At 41.6% G+C, this 22,089-nt stretch overlaps 1 protein-coding gene across 1 annotated transcript in view; it reads left to right on the forward strand.

Moving 5' to 3' along the window:
* Positions 1-19,550: 19,550 nt before the first annotated feature.
* Positions 19,551-22,089, forward strand: part of LOC150089069 (SKA complex subunit 2) — a 58,241-nt gene continuing 55,702 nt past the window's right edge. The window contains exon 1 of the mRNA XM_090371036.1: positions 19,551-19,607. Within this exon, the coding sequence (XP_090227162.1) occupies positions 19,575-19,607 (33 nt within the window). The 5' untranslated portion in view covers positions 19,551-19,574. The remainder of the gene's footprint in view (positions 19,608-22,089) is intronic.

Below are 22,089 nucleotides of genomic sequence, written 5' to 3' on the forward strand. Positions count from 1 at the left end.
TGGCTTCCTGAAGTTCACAAAGGGTTTGTGGTTTCTTTCTGGCAACTGCAGATTCCACGTCATGCCAACTGTTCTCTATAGGATGCAGGTCCAGGCTGTTTTCTGGCCAGCTAAGAGTTGTAATGGACTGTTCTTGCAACCATTTTTTCACCTGTAACAAATGTAAACACATTATTGTTGAACATCTAATGCAGAAATGAAGCTAAAGTAGCTACAGAAGTGCCTACTTATACTTGTCACGCGCGTGACAAGGAGCAGTCCAGAAAGATGCAGTAACTTGGCAGGTTGAAACGGTCTCTAATAGTTAGCAGCAATTTGCCTTCCAGTATAGCCAGGTATCCATTGGCATTTATGGAACCTTTTCTTCTTTTCCTTGGTCGGATTACTGTATCAAAACTTCTGATGTCGACGTTTGCTCAGATCGTGTCAGAGAAATTATTCTTGAAGGAATGGAATCCTTTATCCCACACTCCACTTTAAAATCTCATCTTTTATCTAAACCTTGGTTTTCCAATAAATGTGCTAAGGCTGTTCAAGAGAAGAATGTTGCATATCTTAATTGGCTTGTTTCTAATTCTTCAGTTTCATTTTTTGCCTACACCAAACCTCGCAACAATTGTAAAGCAGTTATTAATCAGTCCAAACTAGAGTTTGAACAGGCTAAGAGTAGAAAACTTGCTTCTTGCCCTAATGGTAGCCGAGCATTCTGGTCTCTTGCAAAGTTATTGGCCGCAACTTTTGCCCATCTCTGCTCCCACTGTCCAAACCAGATGGTTCTGTTGTCACTTCAGCCAAGGATAAAGCTGACTTGCTAGCATCCCATTTTTCTTCCCACTCACGTATTAATGATCTTGGTTAAACACCTCCCACCATTCCCAACACGCTCCATTCAATGCCTCCTGTGGTCTTCCATCAAAAGGATGTCAGAAGGATTTTGACGAATCTTTATGCTAAGAAAGCTCCTGTTCCTGATAGTATTTCTCCACTTGTTCTCAAAACCTGTGCTCCTGAACTTACTCCTATTCTTTGTCGCCTTTTTTCCCTTTCTTAATCCAAAAGTGTTTTTCCTTCTGCTTGGAAATTTGCTCATATCCAGCCAGTTCCTAAAAAGGGTGACAAATCTCTCCCATCCAATTATTGTCCCATTGCAATTACTTCTTCTAAAGTAATGGAGAAATCAATTAACCGCCAACTCAAATTACCTAGAAACCTTCCGTCTAATCAACGATCACCAGTATGGATTCTGTCAGTGTCGATCCACTGGTGATATTCTGGCTTATGTTACCCATTTATGGACTAATTCAATGGAAAGGTTCAGTGAAACACAAGTAGTTGCTCTTGACATCTCAAAGGCTTTCGATCGTGTTTGGCATAAAGGTCTTCTAAACAAGCTTCCATCTTATCGTTTGCCAACTATTTTTAGTAATTGGTTATCCAGTTTTCTCTCTGATTGCTCACAGAGGATGATGGTAGATGGCTCTCTGGCTTCTAACTTCTCCATTAATGCGGTGTCCCCCAAGGTTCAGTTCTTTCCCCCACTCTTTTCCTCTTGTATATTAATGACCTTCCATTGACTGGAAATCCTAACCATAGTTTTGTCGATGATAGCACATTGCATTCTACTTTCCATTTTGAGAAACCTTGTCCTGCTCAATCAGCTCCAACTTCTCGAAAATCTGCTGCCAATTCCTTAAATGTTGATCTTCAGGTAATTCTCCAGTGGGGCAAAGACAACTTAGTTGATTTCAACCTTTCTAAAACTCAGTCTTGTCTTATATCTCACAAAAAGGATTCTGCTTCTATGCTTATCTTTAGTGACACTCCAATTTCTAGGCAAAATGATATCTCTTTTTGGGATTACCGATTTCTAATCTCCCTTGGCACAAGCACATTACAAATATTGCTTCCTCCGCATCTAAAAAACTTGGTTTACTCTTTCGCTCTCAGCATTACTTTTCTTCCAAACAGCTGCTCACTGTATAAATCGCAAATCCACCCTGCCATGGAATATTGTTCCCACATCTGGGGTGGTGCCTCCAAAACCTCTCTCAGGTTTCTTGATTCCATTCAAAACAGGGCAATTAGGTTAATTAATGATTCATCTCTAACAGTCTCTCCACTTGCTGTCTCATAGACGTACTGTTTCTGCTGCATTCCTCTTCTACAGATACTTCCATGGGCACTGTTCTTCTGAATTGGCTTCTATAATTCCCGCTCTGTCTTTCAAAACAGTCCGAACACGTGCCGCCACGAGCCAACATCCATTTACTGTCCAACTTCAAACTCACAGAGCTGACCGGGCTAGCCGGGTGGGCAAAGTGCCTACCTGGCAACTCAAAGGTCGTGGGTTCAATTCCCGCCTCGGGCTTGGATCAAAGTACTGCAAAAACTTGGGAGGTGCATTATGGCCACAGAAGCCTATGCACCAACAACTACCCAAAAAAAACTCACAGAACCAACTTTTCATCTTCCTCATTTATTCATTCAACTGCCATTTTCTGGAACAACCTTCCTTCATACGTATTTCCTGAAAATTACAGTCTATAGAAGTTCAAGTGCAATGTCAATAAATATCTCATCTTCTCAACCTCCAACCCAAGCAGAGTAATAAGTACTATAGGGTCTAATACTTCTCGTGTTTGGGGTTTACATAAAAAAAAAAAAAAACTGCAGGTGACCTACTCTGCTATTCGAAATGTACCTCCATATCATTTGGCTGGTAGTGAATTTCACTGTAGACACCATAAAGTCTTGATGGTATTGTTCACCACATCTATGGCGAAATGTTTGTCTCCTATCACAGCCATGTGGGTTGAATTTCTCATCTGAGAAAATAGCTGACTTCCACTGCTCGGGGGGTCCATTTGACATGCTCCGTAAACCAAATTAATCAGGCATTTTTCATTTTTTGTGTGAGCAGGACGAGCTTAGGACGATGGGCTACAGGTCCATTTTTGAAGAGGTGTCTTCTGACTTACTGCACTTGCTACCACTCCTGTATGTTTTCCCAATTCTATTTTTAGCTTGGACAAAGAAGCTTTACGGTTTTTGAGGCATAAGTGTTTCAAAACATGGTCATGTTTTGGCGTAGACTCATTTGCGTCCGGCTCCTTTTTTCCTATAAGCAGAACCAGTATTCTTGAGTTTGGAAAGAAATCTACTCACTGTTGACTGATTACAAGACACTATAAGTAATATGGCAGGAAGAACATCCTCACGTAAAGCAACAATAGCACTCTTTCTTCATGGTGTCAACTGCATGTAATTCGCTATCCTCACACAAGCAAGGAATGACTGCAACTCTTGAAAAGTAACAGCTGATTCAATATTACATCACCTACGCATCAATCTTATCTAATGCAATCTGTACGAAATATTGCCATATACTTACATTATTTGGATGACTTACAATTTTGAGGGATGGAGGCAGATGTATGGTGTGGGGCATGTTTCACTGGCAGGAACTTGGACCCCTGCTACATGTGGAACAACGTATCACTGGTCTCCGCTATCGTCAATGCTTGCTGACTGTACACCCCGCTATGTTACACTTTCCCGAATGGCGATGGTGTCTTCCAAGATGACAGTGCACTGAGCCATCGGGTACTTTTGCAGAAATGGTTTGATTAACACAGTTCTGACTGTTAACATATTGATTGGCTTCCGAACTCCCCTATATCAATCCCATAGAGCACTTGTGGGACACTGTGGAAAGGCATATTAGGCGCCTGGATACACCAATCACCTCCATACCTGCAGTGCTGCAAAACACACAGCTTGGTTGGCCATACCTCCCAAATGCTTCCGACATCTAGTTGAATCAATGCCACGTCGGAAAGCTGTTGTACTGAGGGCAAAAGGAGTACCTACGAAGTATTAGGTAGGTGGTATAATTCGGTGTATAATAACAAGCTCTATTTTTGCAGTCAGTCGTAAGATAAGTGAGTAGATATACAGAAAACATGAGAAACCAAAAATAACACTATATATACACACGCACATTAAGTGATCACTGAATTATGATCACCTACCTAATGCAGTGTTGGTGTGCCTTTGCTCAGATAACTCCAGCCATACACCTACTCATTTACTCCACTAGATGTACGGAGACATCCATGAGGATCTGCAGCCCTCTTGCTGGCAAGGAATAGATGATTCCATGTCCATATGCCTCATTTCCCATTCCAAAACATCCCACACATCAAGTGGATTGAGGTCAGGCGAATTTAGAGTACTGTTTCTTGAACCACTGTTGCACAGTGCAAACCCGATTACATGGCACATTCTGTCTTGGATGATCCTATTTCTGTACAGGGAAAAATTGCAACGTGACGGTGCACAATGTCTAACAGCTACTGGTAGACAATGCGGCATATACTGTAACTTGTATGGCAAAAAGAGGAGCACACGGTGCCCCTGTGTATTTGATTTCTCAATTATTAAATGTACACGTATCCTCCTGTTACAAAAGCAAAGTGATGTTCTACCTACTATTTTTCAATACTTCAAGAGATTCATCTGTATAAGTATTTTTGTATATTTCTAAAGCAATGAACGTCACAGCAGACAAATGTATCTTTGTTCAGTGTTCAAGATGATTGCTGCTTTTTGCCACTAATTAGATAAATTTTACACTTTCTAGAAGTACTGAACAGTGCTCTGTTTTGTCATAATTCATTGCCCTCAGCTTCGTGAGAGCTTTGTTCCCCTGATGTTTATTGTCCCCTGAACAAAATAGGTGGAACAGGACCAGGATATATCTGCCAGGGGCAAAGGTGATGATGTATTACTTAGTAAGTGCAGGTCAATGTAGAAAAAAAGCCGCGCGTTAGGGTTGAATATGAAGATGTTTGCAATTATGCCCAGACATGAAAGGAGGGAGTATATGACGAGAGCCTTGTCAATCTATTTGGCCTTGGAGAGATTGTGCAAGGCTCATGGTGTAGAATTTTTTTCAGCCTGGACTGCTTGTTAACAGGAGAGACTGCTTCTACAGGGATGGGATACACTTAAACAGAAAGGGTGCAAGAATATTTGCTGATGCTATCGAGGCAGTGTTGGGTGTGACGGAAAACTGCTAGCTTGGGGAGGATACAAGGACTAATAGATTAACAGTAGCCACTGGAAGAGATTAAAGTGAATCTTGCACTGCTTTTGGAATAAGCAGCAGCCTGGAAAACGAGGTGCTGGGGATTTCAAAGACTAATCGGAATCATTGCGGAAAAAGTAAATACATGGGCTGTGTTAGGGTAACTAAGAATAAGAACAGGTGCACGTATACCTGCGTGTACACCAGTCCTAGGAGTGTAGTAAATAAATTTGTGGTGCTGGTCAAAACATCAAAAGCAGATATTGTTGGGATATCAGATACATGGTATAGATATAGGTATGTTGAGGGTCAGATGGCTCCTGGGATTTCTCCACTCGTATGTTCTATGTATCGAATGACAGTACCCTGTCTATGCCAGAGGTTTAAAAGTGATGATGGGTCATGTGGTATGTAGTTTGTTGTGCCCATTGTTCATCTGGCCTGTTGGTCGCCGGGCCCCTAGTGGGACCCGGCATTTCCATACCTAGTGACGGGGATGCCAGCCAGGTGTACCAAGAGACTAATTGTACTCTGGCAGATCCTGTCACTTACTTTCCTGGGATTTCGTTGGCTAGGACCTATAAAGGTTGGAAATCGCGGTTGATTTCAGTAAAACTGCATTTTACGCTGGTTTTACGCTGAAAGAACTATTTCTACAGAGCCTAAAATGGGCTGGAAGAATTTTATATGATTTAAATTTGGACATGTGGGGCAGTCGCTGTACAAAAGAAAGTGTTGGGAGGGGAGGGTGTAGACTGGGGGGTGGTGAAATAGAAAGACGAGGGGTCAGATAGGAAGGTGATCCCCCATTTTCAGTGGGGCATGCCTATGCCTCACCAGAGTGAAAAATATGTGGAGGGGAGAAGAGAAAAAAAAACTCTCCTCCCCACGAAATAGGAAAAAAGATCCACACAAGGAATGCGGTTTTGGGTCGTCAGTAGGCCTTATCATCTAAGGAGGGGAGGTGACGGAAACCGTCCGCTCCCCATGCCAGGGGTTTGGGATTTAAAGAAACTAGGTTAGGGCACCCGGTATAGATTGCCAAATGGCAGAAGGTCAGATTTGGGATGTGGCTCTTCCTAACACCCCAACTGGGGGACTAGAAGATCATTCCTTTAGTTGGTATTTGTTATACTTCAGTTGTATTTCCAGTTATTCCATTTGCTAGTTTTGGTTTTAGTAGGGAATCTTGTACTGCTACTTGGCATATTGTGGGTAGTCAGTTCTGGTCCATCAGACATGACGCTGATTTGGGACTTATCCATCATCAGTGTCGTGTACCCATAGACATCCTCTTTGTTCATTGCCTTTTCTATTTAATAGCGTCAAGTTTAGGTGTCATTTCTGGGTGTTCAGTCAGTAAGGATTTGTTGACGGGGGCACCATTTCCTTATTTTGGTTCCCTGCTGCTTTTCTTGCTCATTTGGTGTGGGTCTATGGTCTACTTTGTTAATCTGCGTTGCTGTGCAGTGCAATCAATGTCCTTGCAAAAAAAGATCCTGTGCAAACTTACTGAACTCTGTATTCTTCTTCCATGTCCAATAAAAGGTGTTCCCGATTACGAGGAAGGTATGTAGTCTTGGTTATCAGGATGCTTCAGAGATCCTCGTAATCTTCACATTCATACATTGTGCTGCCAAGTTGTTATCTCTCTGCATCCACAATTTGGGTCGTCTACAATGCCCATATTATTTAGCCTGCCATTTATGGCACCATGACTCATCAGTAGGTATGTAGTATGTAATCCTGGGAAGAACCAGTGTGGGGGTTCTGGAGTACACTCTGCTGACTTGAGGTATTTCTTGTGATTTCTCCTTTACAGGAGTATGACCATCTCTCTTCCATGTTTGCCGCAGCTACAGCAGCAGCCGCCACCTTTTTTCCTGTTTCCGGTTATTCGCCAGATCTGTTGTGTACCCTATGGTCATTTGGATTCCTGTAGAGAGCATGTACATTAGCCCACAGCGCACCACCTCTACCTCAAGGGGAACCATGCCTGCCAGGGTCTGTAGGGCATGGGTGCACTGTACAGCAGGTACGAGTTATAGTTAGTAGAATATTTCTCTGGATGGTGTCAAGAATTCTTTTGTTAATGGCTGTAACTGCCTTGGTAAACCATGCAGGCGAGCCGTAGGTTATTGCCGGGATAAAAATCGCTTTGTAGTAGAGTGCCATATTCTTCGTTTTAGTCCCCAGTCTTTTCTAGTGATTCTTGCAGTCATGGCCGTGTATTTTCTGAGTTTTTCCTTCTGGTAGAGGAGATGTTTCTTGAAAGATGGTTGAGTCTAAAATGATTTCAAGATACTTTAGTTGCGTGCTAAACTTGATGGTTGCACCCTCAATTTTAATCTGTGGCAGCCGACGAGTGTCTAGTGTCCCTTTTAATACAATTGAGCCCGTCTTTGTGGGCGAAATTGTCAATGAGTTCAGCTTCGTCCATTCCAGTAGCTTTTCCAGTACCCTGTTTGCCTGAATTTCCAAGCCGGCCCTTGAGTTCGCCTCCACAGTGAGGATGAGGTCATCTGCAAGCGCTTGACTGTTCAACTCTCCCAGGTCCATTGAAAGGAAATCATCTAGAACTACATTCCGCAGGAGCGGCCTCAGCATTGAACCCTGTGGACAGCCTCAGTGGACGGGTCTAGTTATTTTCTGATACGGTGTTATAACTTTCACTTTTCTGTCGTGTAGGTATGATCTTATGGTGTTGTACAGATTCATCGTTAGGTCTGCCGAGGACGCTCGGCCACCAAAGAGGGCCGAACGGCCTGGCAAAGTCAAATGAAAGCTCCAGGCTTGGAACACTGTTTTGCTGCCTGGATAAGGTTTTGGAGTGCATGTACTGTTAACGAGCCTGGTTTGAAACCATATTGTCTGCTAGAGGCGAGTTTTGCTGAGTTATAGTGACTAGTAATTCTCATGTGCAGGAGTCTCGCGAATAGTTTGCTCACCGTGGAGAGCAGAGCAATTGGCCTATAGGAGTATGGCATATCTGGTTCCTTGGTTGGATTTTTTATAATCAGCGTCAAGTTTGCAGTTTTCCAGCTAGTTGGAAATTTTGCCATGAAGCAGCAGTTGAATAGTTGGAGTAGGAGGTTTGGAGCTATTCCTACCACTTTCTTGATAATCTCTGGTTCCAGCAAATCTGGGCCAGGACATTTTTTTCTCATTTGCGCAGTTGCAGCTTGAAGTTCGTCCATTGTAAATTATTGTTCCATCCTCTGCGTAGTATATGCATCGTTTGCCTGACATCGTTTCCCGTAGAATAGTATTCAATATGTTAAATGTTGAGTCCTCACAGATTGTTGTTATAGTACCTTGTGGTGTCTTAGTTGCCGTTCGAACCTCTCCCCTGGGGAATTTGTTTGTGGCTATTTTATAAACCAGTCCCCAGGGGTTTGTGTTCCCAGTCGTGGAGATTAGCCATTCCCAAGATGCTCTCTTGTTTTTTTTTTTTTTTTTTTTTTTTTCTGTCAGTGTATCTGTTCCTGGCTTACCTATAGCGCTGGCGCAGACACTCCGCCTCCACGGCCGGCCATGATCTACGGGCCTGTTGGAACTCTTTCCTTTTGCTTGGACTTCTTTCCTCAGCCTTTGGAGCTCCGGAGTCCACCAGGGCTTTGCACCCTACGCCGGGGTCTTTCTTCTCATTGCTGCCTCTGCCGCTATTGTGATTATTTGCGTTATTTTTCTTTGTAGGTTGTCTGGATTTCCTTGCCAGTCAGGATTTTCATCCCTCAGTTAATTTGTTTTAGCTATAATTTGCTCCTGAAACATCTGCCAATTTGCTTTTTCTGTAGAAAATCTGTTCATCTTCAGCCTGATGGTAAGTCTCCTCGTCATTGTTCTGTCAATTTGGTATGTTATGGTGCGATGATCAGATGTGGTCCAGGCGCTTTGGACTTCCTAGTTTGAGACGTGCTCTGCTATGTTCCTTGTAGTTAGTGTGATGTCGATTGTAGCTTCTCATAGCGTATTGCAGAAAGTTGGGAGCTTGAAGGGTTGGTGCTGCACTGTGTAGGCAGAGTTTGACAAATAGTCTTCCAGTTGCTGGCCATTTGAGATGCCTTGCCGGTCTTGGGTTGTGCTGTGCCAGGCTGGCGAGCGGCAGTTAACATCCACTCCCACTGTTACCATTTGTCCTGAAAGCATGTCTTGGACAGCCTGGAGGTATCTTATAGATTGTTGAATGTCCACCCCTGGCCTGCGGTAGAATGCGATCACGTAGAGATTGCCGATAGAGGTGACAATATGGGCGCACGCTGCCCAGCTAGTACATAATTGTGGAATACGGGTCGCAGTTATCTCTGGATTGCGGATAACAACAGCTGCCAAGGGTGTATCAGTGTGGATCACTTTGTAGGCTATGGGGTCCCCCCTTACCTGTTTCATATGTGTATATGGTTCTTGAAGCAGGATTACATGCGGACCTGCTCTGGCTCTCTGTGCATTTAGCTTGTGTACTCTGAGCACTCCATAGTCGTATTGTTTAAGCCTTGTTCCCATAATTGATTAGAAGTTGATATGTGCTTTTGGCCTTTAAGTTGGTAGGACACTTGGCATCTCGAATAGAGTGTGCGTGATCCAACCGGAGAGAGTTGCCACACACAGGTTCGTTCGTCTTGTTGAGGCAGCTACTAAATTCATAACCTTTCTCAGAGCAGTGGCTGCAGGTCGATGTGGTCTGTGTACACGTATGGGAAGTGGGGCGGAACTTACAACATTTAAAACATTTTGGAACGGCCACATGTTCTCTGAAGCGGTGGCTTCCCCACTCTGTGTAGATCCTGTTCTGCACCCGCAGTATCTGCCAGGCTTCCGGGGCCAGTTCAACGATCCAATTCAGGCTGCCATTGCTTCTTGTTTTGCTCATGTACTTTGGAAATATAAGGTTCTGTCCTTCCTGATCTGGTAGGTCGCTTTGCAGATTTCTTCTGTACACTTCTTCTATTAGTTTCTCTGGTGTCCGGTCTTTATCAACATCAAAGATGATGAGTGATGGCCCTTTCTTTTTTGGGCGCTCAGCAAGTACACCCAGTGTGGTCATTTTGGGATTACCGATTATATGCTGCATTCCCTCTTTCGTTTTAATTTCGGTCATGACACCCGGATTTCGGGTCTTTCTAATTGCGTTTATCCTGGTGGTTCTAAGGTCCTCTTTTAGGTTTTCCATTATTTTCGATTTAATCTCCTCACTTGTTTGTTTCTAAACTCTTGTTGGTCTTACAATTACCAAATTAGGTGTTGGTAGTAATGTTTTCTTTCTTGCTTGGGGGCTACTGGTTCACTATTTTGTGTGTTCCCCAGCGCTTGTGCATAAGGTGAGTTTGTAGGAACACCGTTTCAGCATCGTCCAAAAGGTAACGATCTGTCCCCCCGGTTTTGACCCTGTTTGACTCGTCCTTGAGTAAGTCCTCCAGGGCTGTTTTTAATTTTAGCTTCTTTTCAAGGACAGGGTCCAGGGGAACTCCCTGCTGCTTGTTGGTGTTATTTTTTGTGACACGAATAATGCCCGGTTTGTCCTGAGTCTCATTGTTTTCATTTAGGCTTCTTGTTTCTCGTACCATTTTTGACACTACCATCTTGTTCTTTTTTTTTTATATAGGCTGACACTGACTTAGAGGCCTCCCCTTCTCTTACGTTAATGGCTAGTGTTTCTGTGGTGGACGATTCACTTGGTGGTCAATTTTATGGTTGACTTATAAGGGCAGTAGGGATAAAAGAGAGAGCATACCCAGAATTGGGCTGGTATTAAGTTGAGGAACAGCTTTGTTTTTGTTAGTTTGCAGCACTACCACGCTCACAAGTTATCTCAAATTGACGGTTCGCAATTAACGCTCAGAGGGCGGCACTAATTAGAATTAATTATGCATGCCACATTTCAGTCAATTCAAAATGCAATTTTGCTAATTAAATTAATTTGTGGATTGGTCACTTACACACTAGCAAGGCTTTTGTGGATTTATTGGATGATTGTTTTCTACATCAGCATGTTTGGGAGGCAACTTAGTATTAACACAACCCTATACTAACACTTAGTATTAGTAGCCTGGTGCAAGGAAGCCTGAGGCTTATGCTGCACCAGCAAAAAAAAAAAAATTTCTGAATTACTCCAAGAGAGAGAAGTAGAAGGGAATCACCAAGAAAAAGAAGAATGATGACATCCAACTGAAGGCCCTGGATATGCTAAGCCCATACACACCAGATGTGAGCCCTCTAAGACTCCCTCTAAACTAGAGGGAGTAATACTCTTGATCTAATTATCAGTAGTGATTCTTCATGCATTAAGAATCTGCAGATAAAGGAACCTTTATCTGCAGATTAAGAATCTGCAGATAAAGGTGGCAGTGATGACATTGTGCTGAAGTGGGATTTACTCAAAGAGGTAACTCCCATCAGGGGTAAAGGGAAGGGTTTTTGCTTTCGTAAAGGCGACTACGATGGTCTGAGACAGTATTTAAATTCTATACAGTGGGACCAACTGATAATGTTACCAACAGAAAATTCAAAATGGGAACCATTCAAAGAATTTATCTTGGAAGCTACTAGGCTTTATATACCAACTAAGAAATATTGTTCAAGGTTTAGGTCTAAATGGATGTCAGGTGAACTAATCTGGCAGATAAGAAAAATGCATGGGATACATACAAATTAATGGCTGACATGAAAGCCTATGATAGATATAAGCTGGTCTGTAACTAAGTCACAAAGGAGATTAGGCAGGCAAAGGCAGATTATGAGAAATCTTTGGCAAAGGATGCAAAGAAAAACAGAAAAGAGTTCTTTACCTATGTAAACTCTAGAAGCAAAAGGATGAATCAGATTGGTCCACAAGATATTGATGGTTCAACAGTTGTGGATCCTGCTCAGGTGGCTAACAAGCTAAACGAGTATTTTGCATCTACATTCACGCATGAGGAGTTATTCAGGAAGTTGCTGTTATTTGGTTTTTAGGAGCATTAGCAACTAAGGCCATATTGCCCTTTGGATATGCGGTGGTCATTCCCTGACCTTTCCGCATCCTTCGTATTTGGTGGACACGGGCTGGAATCCCCGGTTTAATCAAGAAGCGTGTGCTACGCACTGTCGCTCTTGCCCACCTGGCTACGGTGGCGCCTTATATACAGGAAGAGGAATGCCAGAGGTGAAGTAAACTCTGGCAGTGAGCTAGATGATTTTGTAATAACTGAGAGGAGGAGAAATTGTTGAAGATAAACATAAAAAAAGAGGCCTCAATTCAAGAAGGATGTAGAGCTGCTGGAACGAGTACAGAGAAGGGCAACAAGATTAGTGAATGGAACAAAGGGTTGCTCTTACGAAGAAAGGCTTAAGTTTTACAAATTACAATGTCTGGAGACTAGGCACCGGTGAGGTGTTCTGATAGAGGTGTATAAAGCCTTGAATGGTTTGAACATGCTCAATGCCGATGGGATTCTTCTTCTTGCTCAGAATAATCACCTGAGAGGGCATAAATTCAAATTGAGGAAAGACAGATGTAGGATGGATGTGCGGAAATTTGCCTTTAGCCAGAGGGTATTTTGTTGGTGGAACAGACTTCCATAGCCTAAATAAATGTAAAGGCGACTACGATGGTCTGAGACAGTATTTAAATTCTATACAGTGGGACCAACTGATAATGAAACGAACGGAGGGGTGAAACGGGAGGTTTTTTTTTTTTTTTTTGCTGATGCTGCATAAGTTTGCTTTCTTGCATCATATGCCTCTACTAATGCTAACTTTTACGGAGCGAGAAATCACACTACATACTGAGACCGGTCTTGTAGGCCAGGTGTTGGGACATCAGAGACATTAAAGTTACTCGCGTCATCGAATCCCGTCGATGACTCGAGGAACTTTAATGGGGTTTTTTCATTACGCGGCTGAGTTAGTCGGTCTCAGGCGTAGACAGAAAGGTTTTTCTCAGAAACTGGGGTATTTTCGTCCAGCAAAACAGGCAAATCGACCATCGAACACACGCAATTTAGAGACACAAATACGGGTTAATGTATTCAATTACAGGCAACCCTAAAATAATAATTTGATTTTTTTAGACACTCGGTTACAGCCATTGACTAGGAGGTGTAGATATATATTTTGTACTCCTTACTAAATTATACAACACATTTAATACTTATTATAAAATTACGCGATACATTAATAACTTGTAATCTGCTAAAGATTTACTTAATAAATAAACGATTAAAATTTTATACTGCTGCATTTAAAGCATAACATCACCATATTTACATTAGCACAGATATTCGCAGCAGAACAGTATACAGAATACAAAATAATACAGAGTAGCAGTTTTCGAGAACTTCTTTTCTGTATGATTTGCTTGTGCAGAGTTTTTCAGGGTTGATATTTAGGGTGTTAAAGAGCTTTAGAGTGTTTGCTGGAAAGAATCTTCCCAGAATATCCAACTGCGTAAATGCGGGTTTGAGTTACTGTTATTATTATTATTAATATCAATTTATTTCCGAAGAAATGTCCCTTTACAGCTATGCAGCTGGAGGACATGAGTTACATACAGAGATAAAACATAAAATACAGACAAATACATTGTATACAGAGCCAGATACAATAAACGGCCTTAAACAGCCACTGGTGAAGATACAAAAACATAAAGTTATAACAGATAAAAGTGCATACGGATACATCGGAGCGTGGATAGTGCGGCATCAGATAGAGTCCACCTAGAGCATGACTAAGGCATACATGTCTGCAAGAATGGAAGCTCTGTCTGCAAGAATGGAAGCTCTGTTGCAAAGTTTCTCAACGTCTATGGCTAATCTATTAAATATTTGGAAGGAGTTATGTGGAAACATGTTGTCCAAGGAAGACATGTTACGCAGCTTCGATCTGTATGGGGAGGTGTTGGACTGGCATCTTCCCCTGTCGGACGGTCTGGCGATGATATGCCATATATCGGGTGACCTCAGTTTTCCGGATAGAAGCTGAGAGAGGGTAAGAAGGTTCCTAGAGATGATGAGATACCTCCAAGGAAACGTATTAAGATTAGTGACCAGAACAGATTTTGAGATTGTAGGTGTTAGCCTGGCAACCCTATTTAGCCATTTCAAGATCCAGAATTCCAGGGAGAGGAACCTGGCTTGGTATGATGAGGGTGCTGAGGACCATATAGTCGAGGCATAAAATGGAATTGGGAAAATGCAACGAAGAATGTATTTGATGATAAGGTTCGGGTTATGGAAGTTGGAGATCTCTTGTTTTACTGCCCATAAAGCCGAATATGTTTTCGTTCGAGTGGCATTAAAGTGAGGCAAGAAGGTGAGGTCTTTGTCCCAGATGATACCCAAATATTTATGTTGGGTAACTTTTTTAACTGGAGAGTTCACTATAATGATGTTCACATCGTTGGTATTTTTCTTCTTGGTGATAGAGAGTTGTGCAGTTTTCTCTTTATTAATGGAGAGCTTAGGCATGAAGATAATTTTCCAGTTCATGTAGCTGTCGGTTGGAGCTCACAGTAATAGACTGGAGAGACTAGGGGCATTTTGTGATGATGAAGAACTTAATATCATCTGCGTAGGTGGTAAAATTAGTACGGTTTGATAGGAAGGGTTCTAAAGATGCGGCGAAGAGGGCGGCAGAGAGAACGCCCCCTTGGGGTAGCCCTCTGGAGCAGAGAATGTGGTGATAATGGTTTTGATTTCTGATCCATAGGGTCCTGGACCGAAGGAGTTTCCTAAGGAGAACTAGGATGTTGCCAGAGATTTTGAAGTAGTTGCACAGTATGGTACATAATGCATGGGTGGACAGATTGTCAAAGGCCGCCTTAATGTCGAGGAACACAATATCCAATTGCTCTTTGTTGCTTAATGTACTTTCAATTCTGAACAGTGTGTCCAAGAGGTTGGTGATCGTGGAACGTCCAGGTAGTACACTATGGAGGTATGGAGGTTTGTGGCCGAACATGTGATGGGTGCGAGTTGCTTACCTGTAACTCGTCTTTGTTTTTCTCCGGGTGTTACTATCCACTCTCGGGCTTTCGGTGAATCCAGCCATCCCGTTAAGATCTGATCAAGTGTCATTATATTATTTGTAGTGATCGTTTGTTTTCACGGGGTGACTTCTAAATTGGAGTATAGTATAGCTATTGAGATGGTAACAGACTTATCTGTAATTCTATTTAACCATCTTAAGAGCCAGCATTCTATTCCTAGAAAAGCCTTGATAGCACTTTCAGGAGCTGAAGACCAGATTTCTGACGCGTACAGAGGAACATGTATGTATGTATGTATGTATTTAACTGTCGAAGGGTGGCACCCGGACATACATCCATCTCCACCAATTTATCATATAATATCATGTTCTCATAATGGCCTGTTAGTGTAAGTGTGTGTACACGTGTGTGTAATGTGTTATGTGTGTGTAAGTGAAACGGGCTACTCTGCCACCAGGTGATAGTCCATTGGGCAATTACCACCTGGTGCCCATCCCTGGCACGAGGAGCTATGCCTGGATCTATTAACTCTGGCCGTGCATATTGCACCTAAATCCCGCACCTACCAGTAAGGGTGCAAGACTGGTGGGTGCCAGCAGTCCCGCTCCTGGGGTGCCCACACCCAAGAGCCAGCAAAAAAAAAAAAAAACATAGGTACAGAGGAACAGGGATAACACATCTATTAATACACGGAATCATTAAATTGGGGTTTTCTAATACAGGTGAGCTCTTGTCTGGTTGTCCAGAGCGTCGCGTATGTTTCCCTACGGATGTAAGTATAGTGCGGAAGGAAGTTCAGTCCTTCGTCCCACTTCAGTCCAAGATCAACGTGTGACTGAACCTTTTGGATAAGGATGTCGTTCACGTATATTGTTATTTTGTTCGGATTTATTTTTTTTCAGAAAGTCATTTGTGCAGTCTTGTTTTCATTTAGGTGTAGCCCGATAGGGTCGAGGTATTTTTATAGTTATTTTATTTTGGTGTTAGCCACTTGGTTGCAGTAGTTGGCAGATTTCTGGTCTTCTGAGGTAATAAAAAATTTCATATCGTCTGCGTATGTGATGAATTTCTTCCTGTTTTGAGCTTAGAAGAGTTTTAGTGCTATGGCAAAGAATGTGGCGGACAATACACCGCCTTGTGGGACCCCTTTATCGACTTGGTATGTAGTGCACACATTCCCGTTTGTTACTATGATTTGTCTGCGCAGAAGAGTGTTTGTTAAAAATGGAGGACATTTTCCGCAATGAGGGAGTAGTCCCTCAGAATAACCTCAGTCTGTAGGTCACACCTCGCAAGATCCGCCTTGACTTTAGCAATCTCGGTGCGCTTCTCATCTACAGAGCTAGAGTGGATCTAGGTTAACAAGGTCCGTGCCGTGCCAAGAAGACGACTGCGCGCGTGTGCTGATCGAAATTTGGTAAATTGGCCAGCACACATTGGTTTATGGTAGACAGTTGTCTTCAAGCGCGTGCTCTGACGTCGGACGAGGGTGTCTAAGTATGGTAGGGTATTGTCCGATTCTAGTTCGATGGTGAATTTTATGAAAGGCGACAGAGAGTTGAGGTGGTCTAAGAGCCGGTCACCCGAATCTCTTGGGGATAACCACAAACACATCATCCACGCAGTGACATCGCTGGTCTTGGCGCATTATAGCCTTAGTTGCTAATGCGCCAATAAAATTCAAACCAACCAACCAACCAGTGACATCAAAAGGTGATGGGATCTGGTACATTCGTAAATACACGACCCTCTAATTCTTCCATCACGATATTTTCTGGAAATCAGAGGAGAGGCGAAAGATTCGCCTCTCCTCTGATTTTCTTTAATACATTTTTCCATAATCTTCTGGGGGTAGCCACATTTTGTAAGATCCGTCGTGACGCGTTCATACTCTACCTTCCTATCCTCGGAGGTACTACAGTGTGATTTTTCCCTGTCAACTAATATTCCAACCACACTGTTCCTACGATGGCTGGCCTGAGCTAAAGGAAATCAGAGGAGAGGCGAATCTTTTACGCCAGTATCCACTGCATACATTCCCTACTATCCGGGTCTAACTGAGCATATAACTAGAGTACTAAGAAATTATCAGACGCGTTGCGCGCAGCTTCCGGGGCGGAGGCTGCACACAATCGTGTCACAAGTAAAGGACCCCATTCAAAAAGAGAATGCAAGTGGGGTCGTATATAGTATTAGATGCCCGGATTGTGAGGGGTGTTATGTAGGGGAAACAAAACGCCGTCTCAAAGATCATCTGGGGGAGCACACTAAGGCAATAAGAAATGCGGAGTATGGTAAGTCCGCCGTGGCCGAGCATTTTTGGGAAAAGCAGCACCAGATCTCCCTGGACGATGCTATCATCACCGATCGGGCGCATAAGTTCTGGGACCGCAAGTGGCTCGAGGGTTTGCGGATCTGTTCCACAGTGAACATTAATAGAGATAGAGGAACGCGGATCCATCCCCTCTTCGAGGCTACTATCCTCAGAAGGGATGAACGGTTCCATATGACCCACTCCCGGTTCTATAACACAAGAGAACGGAACATGTGATGAGTACCGTGAACCTGCTGGTATTTAAAGATGCACCGCATAACAAAGAAAAATACCACTGAAGAAGAAGGCAGGAGCCTTCGAAAGCTATGGTTTTATCGCTTTTAATTTAGTATATTTTAATGTATTTTATGGTTTTATTGTTCTTAACCCAGTATATCTTAATGTATATTTTAGTTGTAAAGTTAAATATAATTTATTGTAAATACAGTCAAATATAATTTATTATGAATACATAGTTATCAAGATTCAGTTTTCGTTTTCGTTGTGTTTTATTTCTACATAAGGTTGGTGGAAAACATTTAAAACTACAATATGAATATACCCAACCTCAGAGGCCTGTTTGAAGAACTCCTTCTGCAATCCTGAATCAGAGTTTCCCAAATTATGATATTAGGATTTCCTGTAAATGATTACATCTACCCATATTTATTTTCTGTAAAATTGCGAGTGTTCTCTGGTCGATTTGCCTGTTTGTTGTTCTGGAAAAACCTTGCTATCCATGCCTGAGACCGACTAACTCAGCCACAGAGTGAAAAAAGTCCACTAAAGTTCCTCGCGTCATCGACGGGATTCGAACCCGGGCCTTTTCCCCCCGGTGTAGGGAGAACGGTGACGATACCACTGTGCTACACGCACAGACTCTATGTTGGGTACTCTACTTTATGCTTAGATTTCCTAGAAAAACCAGAAATGTTGGTAATGAAAAAGTAACAATCGTTTATGTGGTCTCTAGGTTGCTGCCTTATCAGCAGAACAGCAAAAGGCATCGATTTACGGCTACCTCTAAGCCAACCTGTTAATGTCCTTGTGCATGCGCTACAGGAAATCTTTGAAGCTCATACTTTATTTTGATATTCGACCTTACATCCAAATAGAATTCCTAGGCTTTTCTCACAAGTTGTGACAGTGGCTTCGGCTGCGATTTTAATACCACGTCTCCCAGTACAGTAGTCGTAAAATTAGAAGAAGGTATACTCTATGAATGTTTAATATTTCAAAAACCAGAAGGTATACGCTATTCAGCTAAAAAAAATCCAGAAGGTGTACGGCGTATACCCCCAATACAGCCATGACTAGGCGCAATATAGCCAAAGCAGCTTTTGCGCCACAAAACTACAAAGAACCACAACAGCCCTGACTTCTCCGCAAATGCGGTCAAAGCTATCAGGCTTATTTCTGTAAGAACGCGATATATTTCATGTGCGTTTTACTGTTAAGAACAGGTGTTTCACTAAAACACTTGCTCACTTTGTTCACTATTCGTTGTCTAAAACACATACAGTTTTTGAAATACGAAAATGCCTGCTTGGTGCAGAACTCACTCGTTTATATACAGTAGAGAAGGCTTACAAAGTTTCTGGAGAACTCGAAAGTTCTAGAACCTTCCAGAAATATAAAACCTTTCTTCCAAGCGCAAAATCATTTGTGACCATTCCAGAACATTCTCGATTGATGTAGAGAGCATCCGAATGCTCTAGAAATCTCCAGAATTTTCTAGAAAATAAAATAGAGAAAATAGATAGAAAAGATCATTAAACCAACTATAGGTCTTGGTTTTCAGTATTCCAATACCTACCTCAGTTTTTAAAATACCTGCGATATTTGAAAACTGAGGGTGATGAGAACTTTTTAAGCATATATGTGAGTTTTTGAACATATTTCCTGCTAGTATCTGTCGAAATTATTTAAGGGAGGAAATTGATGCCGACCAGTGTTATTGGCAATTATTGTGAACACCATTTCCTGGGTTACTAGGTGTTGAGTGATGAACACTCAACCTAACATATATGTTGATTGTTCTTCATTTCCAGTCACCAGATGTCATTGCCCTCGCTATCCAGCTTGTGATAATCTTTATTTTTATATTTAACACTGCGGTAAGTTGGTTGTTGTCAGTGGCGGTTAAGTCAAGGAAGCTGTTGCTGACGTTTCTATATTCTCAAGAATTTTCTTGAAGTTTTTATTCAATGGAAACCTCCGTAGAAAAATTAGAAGCTCTGGTGAGTACAAGTATTGTGTACAATTAAGAATTGTTGAATATATTACTCGAATATATTATTCAGCAAGTGGGAATTCGTGTTGCTTTTCTTTTTTTGAAACAAGTTATGAGTTGAGTAGCTCAGGTTTTTATAAATCCAGGTGAAATTTGAATGGGGCAGAACATAATTTTCTGCAACAGGAGTTTTCCTTCATGTGTATCTTGTCTCTAAAAGTCGACTGGCAAACTGGCATTGTTCGCATCTCATGGAAAGATCCGAGTGCCCTTTTCGATTACTCGAAAAAACGTTTTGGTACCTTTTCAAGCGATGCTGAGTTAGCTGTTACCCAGCATCTTAGTCTGTCACTTGCTCCAATTCGAAAATAGCATACCGGTTTTTGTCACAATTCACAGGTAGGGACGATACACGGATGTAAGCTGTATCCAGTAATTTGATTCATGTCTATGAAACAACCCCTGGCTTGTAGCCGTGAAGGGTGTTGCGCCTTATGTATCCAATAAAGTTCTTCTACAAGTGGTCAAAAGTGTGTGCTGAACTTGGTCAGATTTCTTTTCGGAAATACTAGAACTTCTGTGTTCAACCCACCCTGCTCCCCAACTGTGCCGGATCCAGACTGCCGAGTCAGAAAATAAACTGACGTTATTTTTTGTGATATACACTATTTGAACTCATTAATCGCAGCGTGATGCTAAATATTATAACTGAAGCTGTGGGTTTAATGTCACCTTTCTTCAACCTCTGGATTAACCAACCACCTGTAAATTATCTGCCAGATTCCTCCTTTTTTTAAATAAAATATTAAAGTTTATTATAAACATAATAATTAGTTTTTTTGTTGAATTGCAATGGTTAATTAATCAGCAAATTGACTTTGAAAAACAGATTTTTTTTTTTTCAGAAAAATACACGCAATCATTAAAAAGAGACAAATTTTAATATGTTATTGGTATATGGATATACTGTAATATTCTATATGTTATTGACATATTACAGTAATTCATACCCACCCCATCGGCTAGATGAATTTCAATTGTTGGATTAGCAGCATTTTTGCACCCTCCCTACTTCCAAAAACAAACAAAAAAAACACCATTTTTTATTTTTTTACATGGTGTGTGTATCAAACAAATGGTAAACCTCTCATAATTAATAAATTAAAATTAAAACAGAGCATACTGTATCATTATTTAGAGAACATTGGTGCCACATGGAGGCTTATGGATGAATCCAGTTTTATTCCAAAATTAAAAAGTGGTATCTGTCAGATTCAGTTTCATAGGATTAATATATTTGTGCAAATGTTTTCAGTTTTATTTGATGATTATTCCTTTGTAGAATGGTAGATGACGCTCATCAACCGATGCAATACCACCACTTTGCTTATTGGAGGTTTGAAGTGGTGAAACCCATGTTAAGTCTCTAGAGCAAAGTTTCCGACATCCCCCCCCATACTTCTCCTTCAACCCATGCACTGTACTAAGTACTATAGGTTTTGATACCTTTCACGTTTGGGGTTTTCATAAAAAAAAAAAAAAATGTACACTGGAAGTCTGTCACTTTTCCAAGATACTGGTCCCATCAAAATTGTGGACTATGCAGCAGAGGAATGGCAAGCTAGCTGCATTATTTGCCTTAAACCCTATGGATCTCAGTCATTGTAAGATAAACAGTCATGCTACCGCGTACGGGGTAACCGACACAGCTGTTCTTGTACCATGGAGAACAGCTGTGAAGAAAGCTATATGGTCAGCCAAAACTCAAATGTATCTCTCAACGCTAAACATAAGATCACTTTACAAGACCGGGAAAATAAAATTGGTAGAAGAAGAATTGAAAAAGATCAAATGGGATATCGTAGGAATGTCAGAGACACATTGGACAGAAGAAGGAACACTGGATATGACAGAAGGAAGAATACTTTACTCAGGGAGAAAAGACAACATACATAGAGGAGTCACTTTCATAGTAAAGAAATATCTATTAAATTCAATAATAGAAATTCACCCACACAGCTCAAGAATGATAAGTTTAAGAATAAAAGGTAAAGAAAAAGGAATATGCCCCAGACTCCTCACATAATGATACAGAGATAGCTGCCTTCTATTAAAACGTACAAGAAACCATAGATAACACCAACAAAAAAGATATTTAATAATAATAGGAGACTTTAACACAAAAGTTGGAGGCTTTTCAACTGATTTCAGTGACGTATTAGGAAAGTTCGGGATAGGAAATAGAAATGAGCGAGGAGAACTCTTGAACTTCTGCAAAGAAAATAAACTATTCATCACCAACACACTTTTCTACCACAGATATCAACATAAGTATACATGGACATCACCAGATGGAAATACAAAAAACTGTATCGACTACATCTTAATAAATAACTGGAAATCATCCATTCAAAATGTTAAAACTCTTATAAATACAGATTTTGACATCGACCATGAACTGCTAGCAGCAACAATTAAATGGAAATTTA

Source organism: Mastigoproctus giganteus, chromosome 3, assembly GCF_048544385.1.
Source record: "Mastigoproctus giganteus isolate SK-2022 chromosome 3, ASM4854438v1, whole genome shotgun sequence".
Lineage (NCBI taxonomy): Eukaryota > Metazoa > Arthropoda > Arachnida > Uropygi > Thelyphonidae > Mastigoproctus > Mastigoproctus giganteus.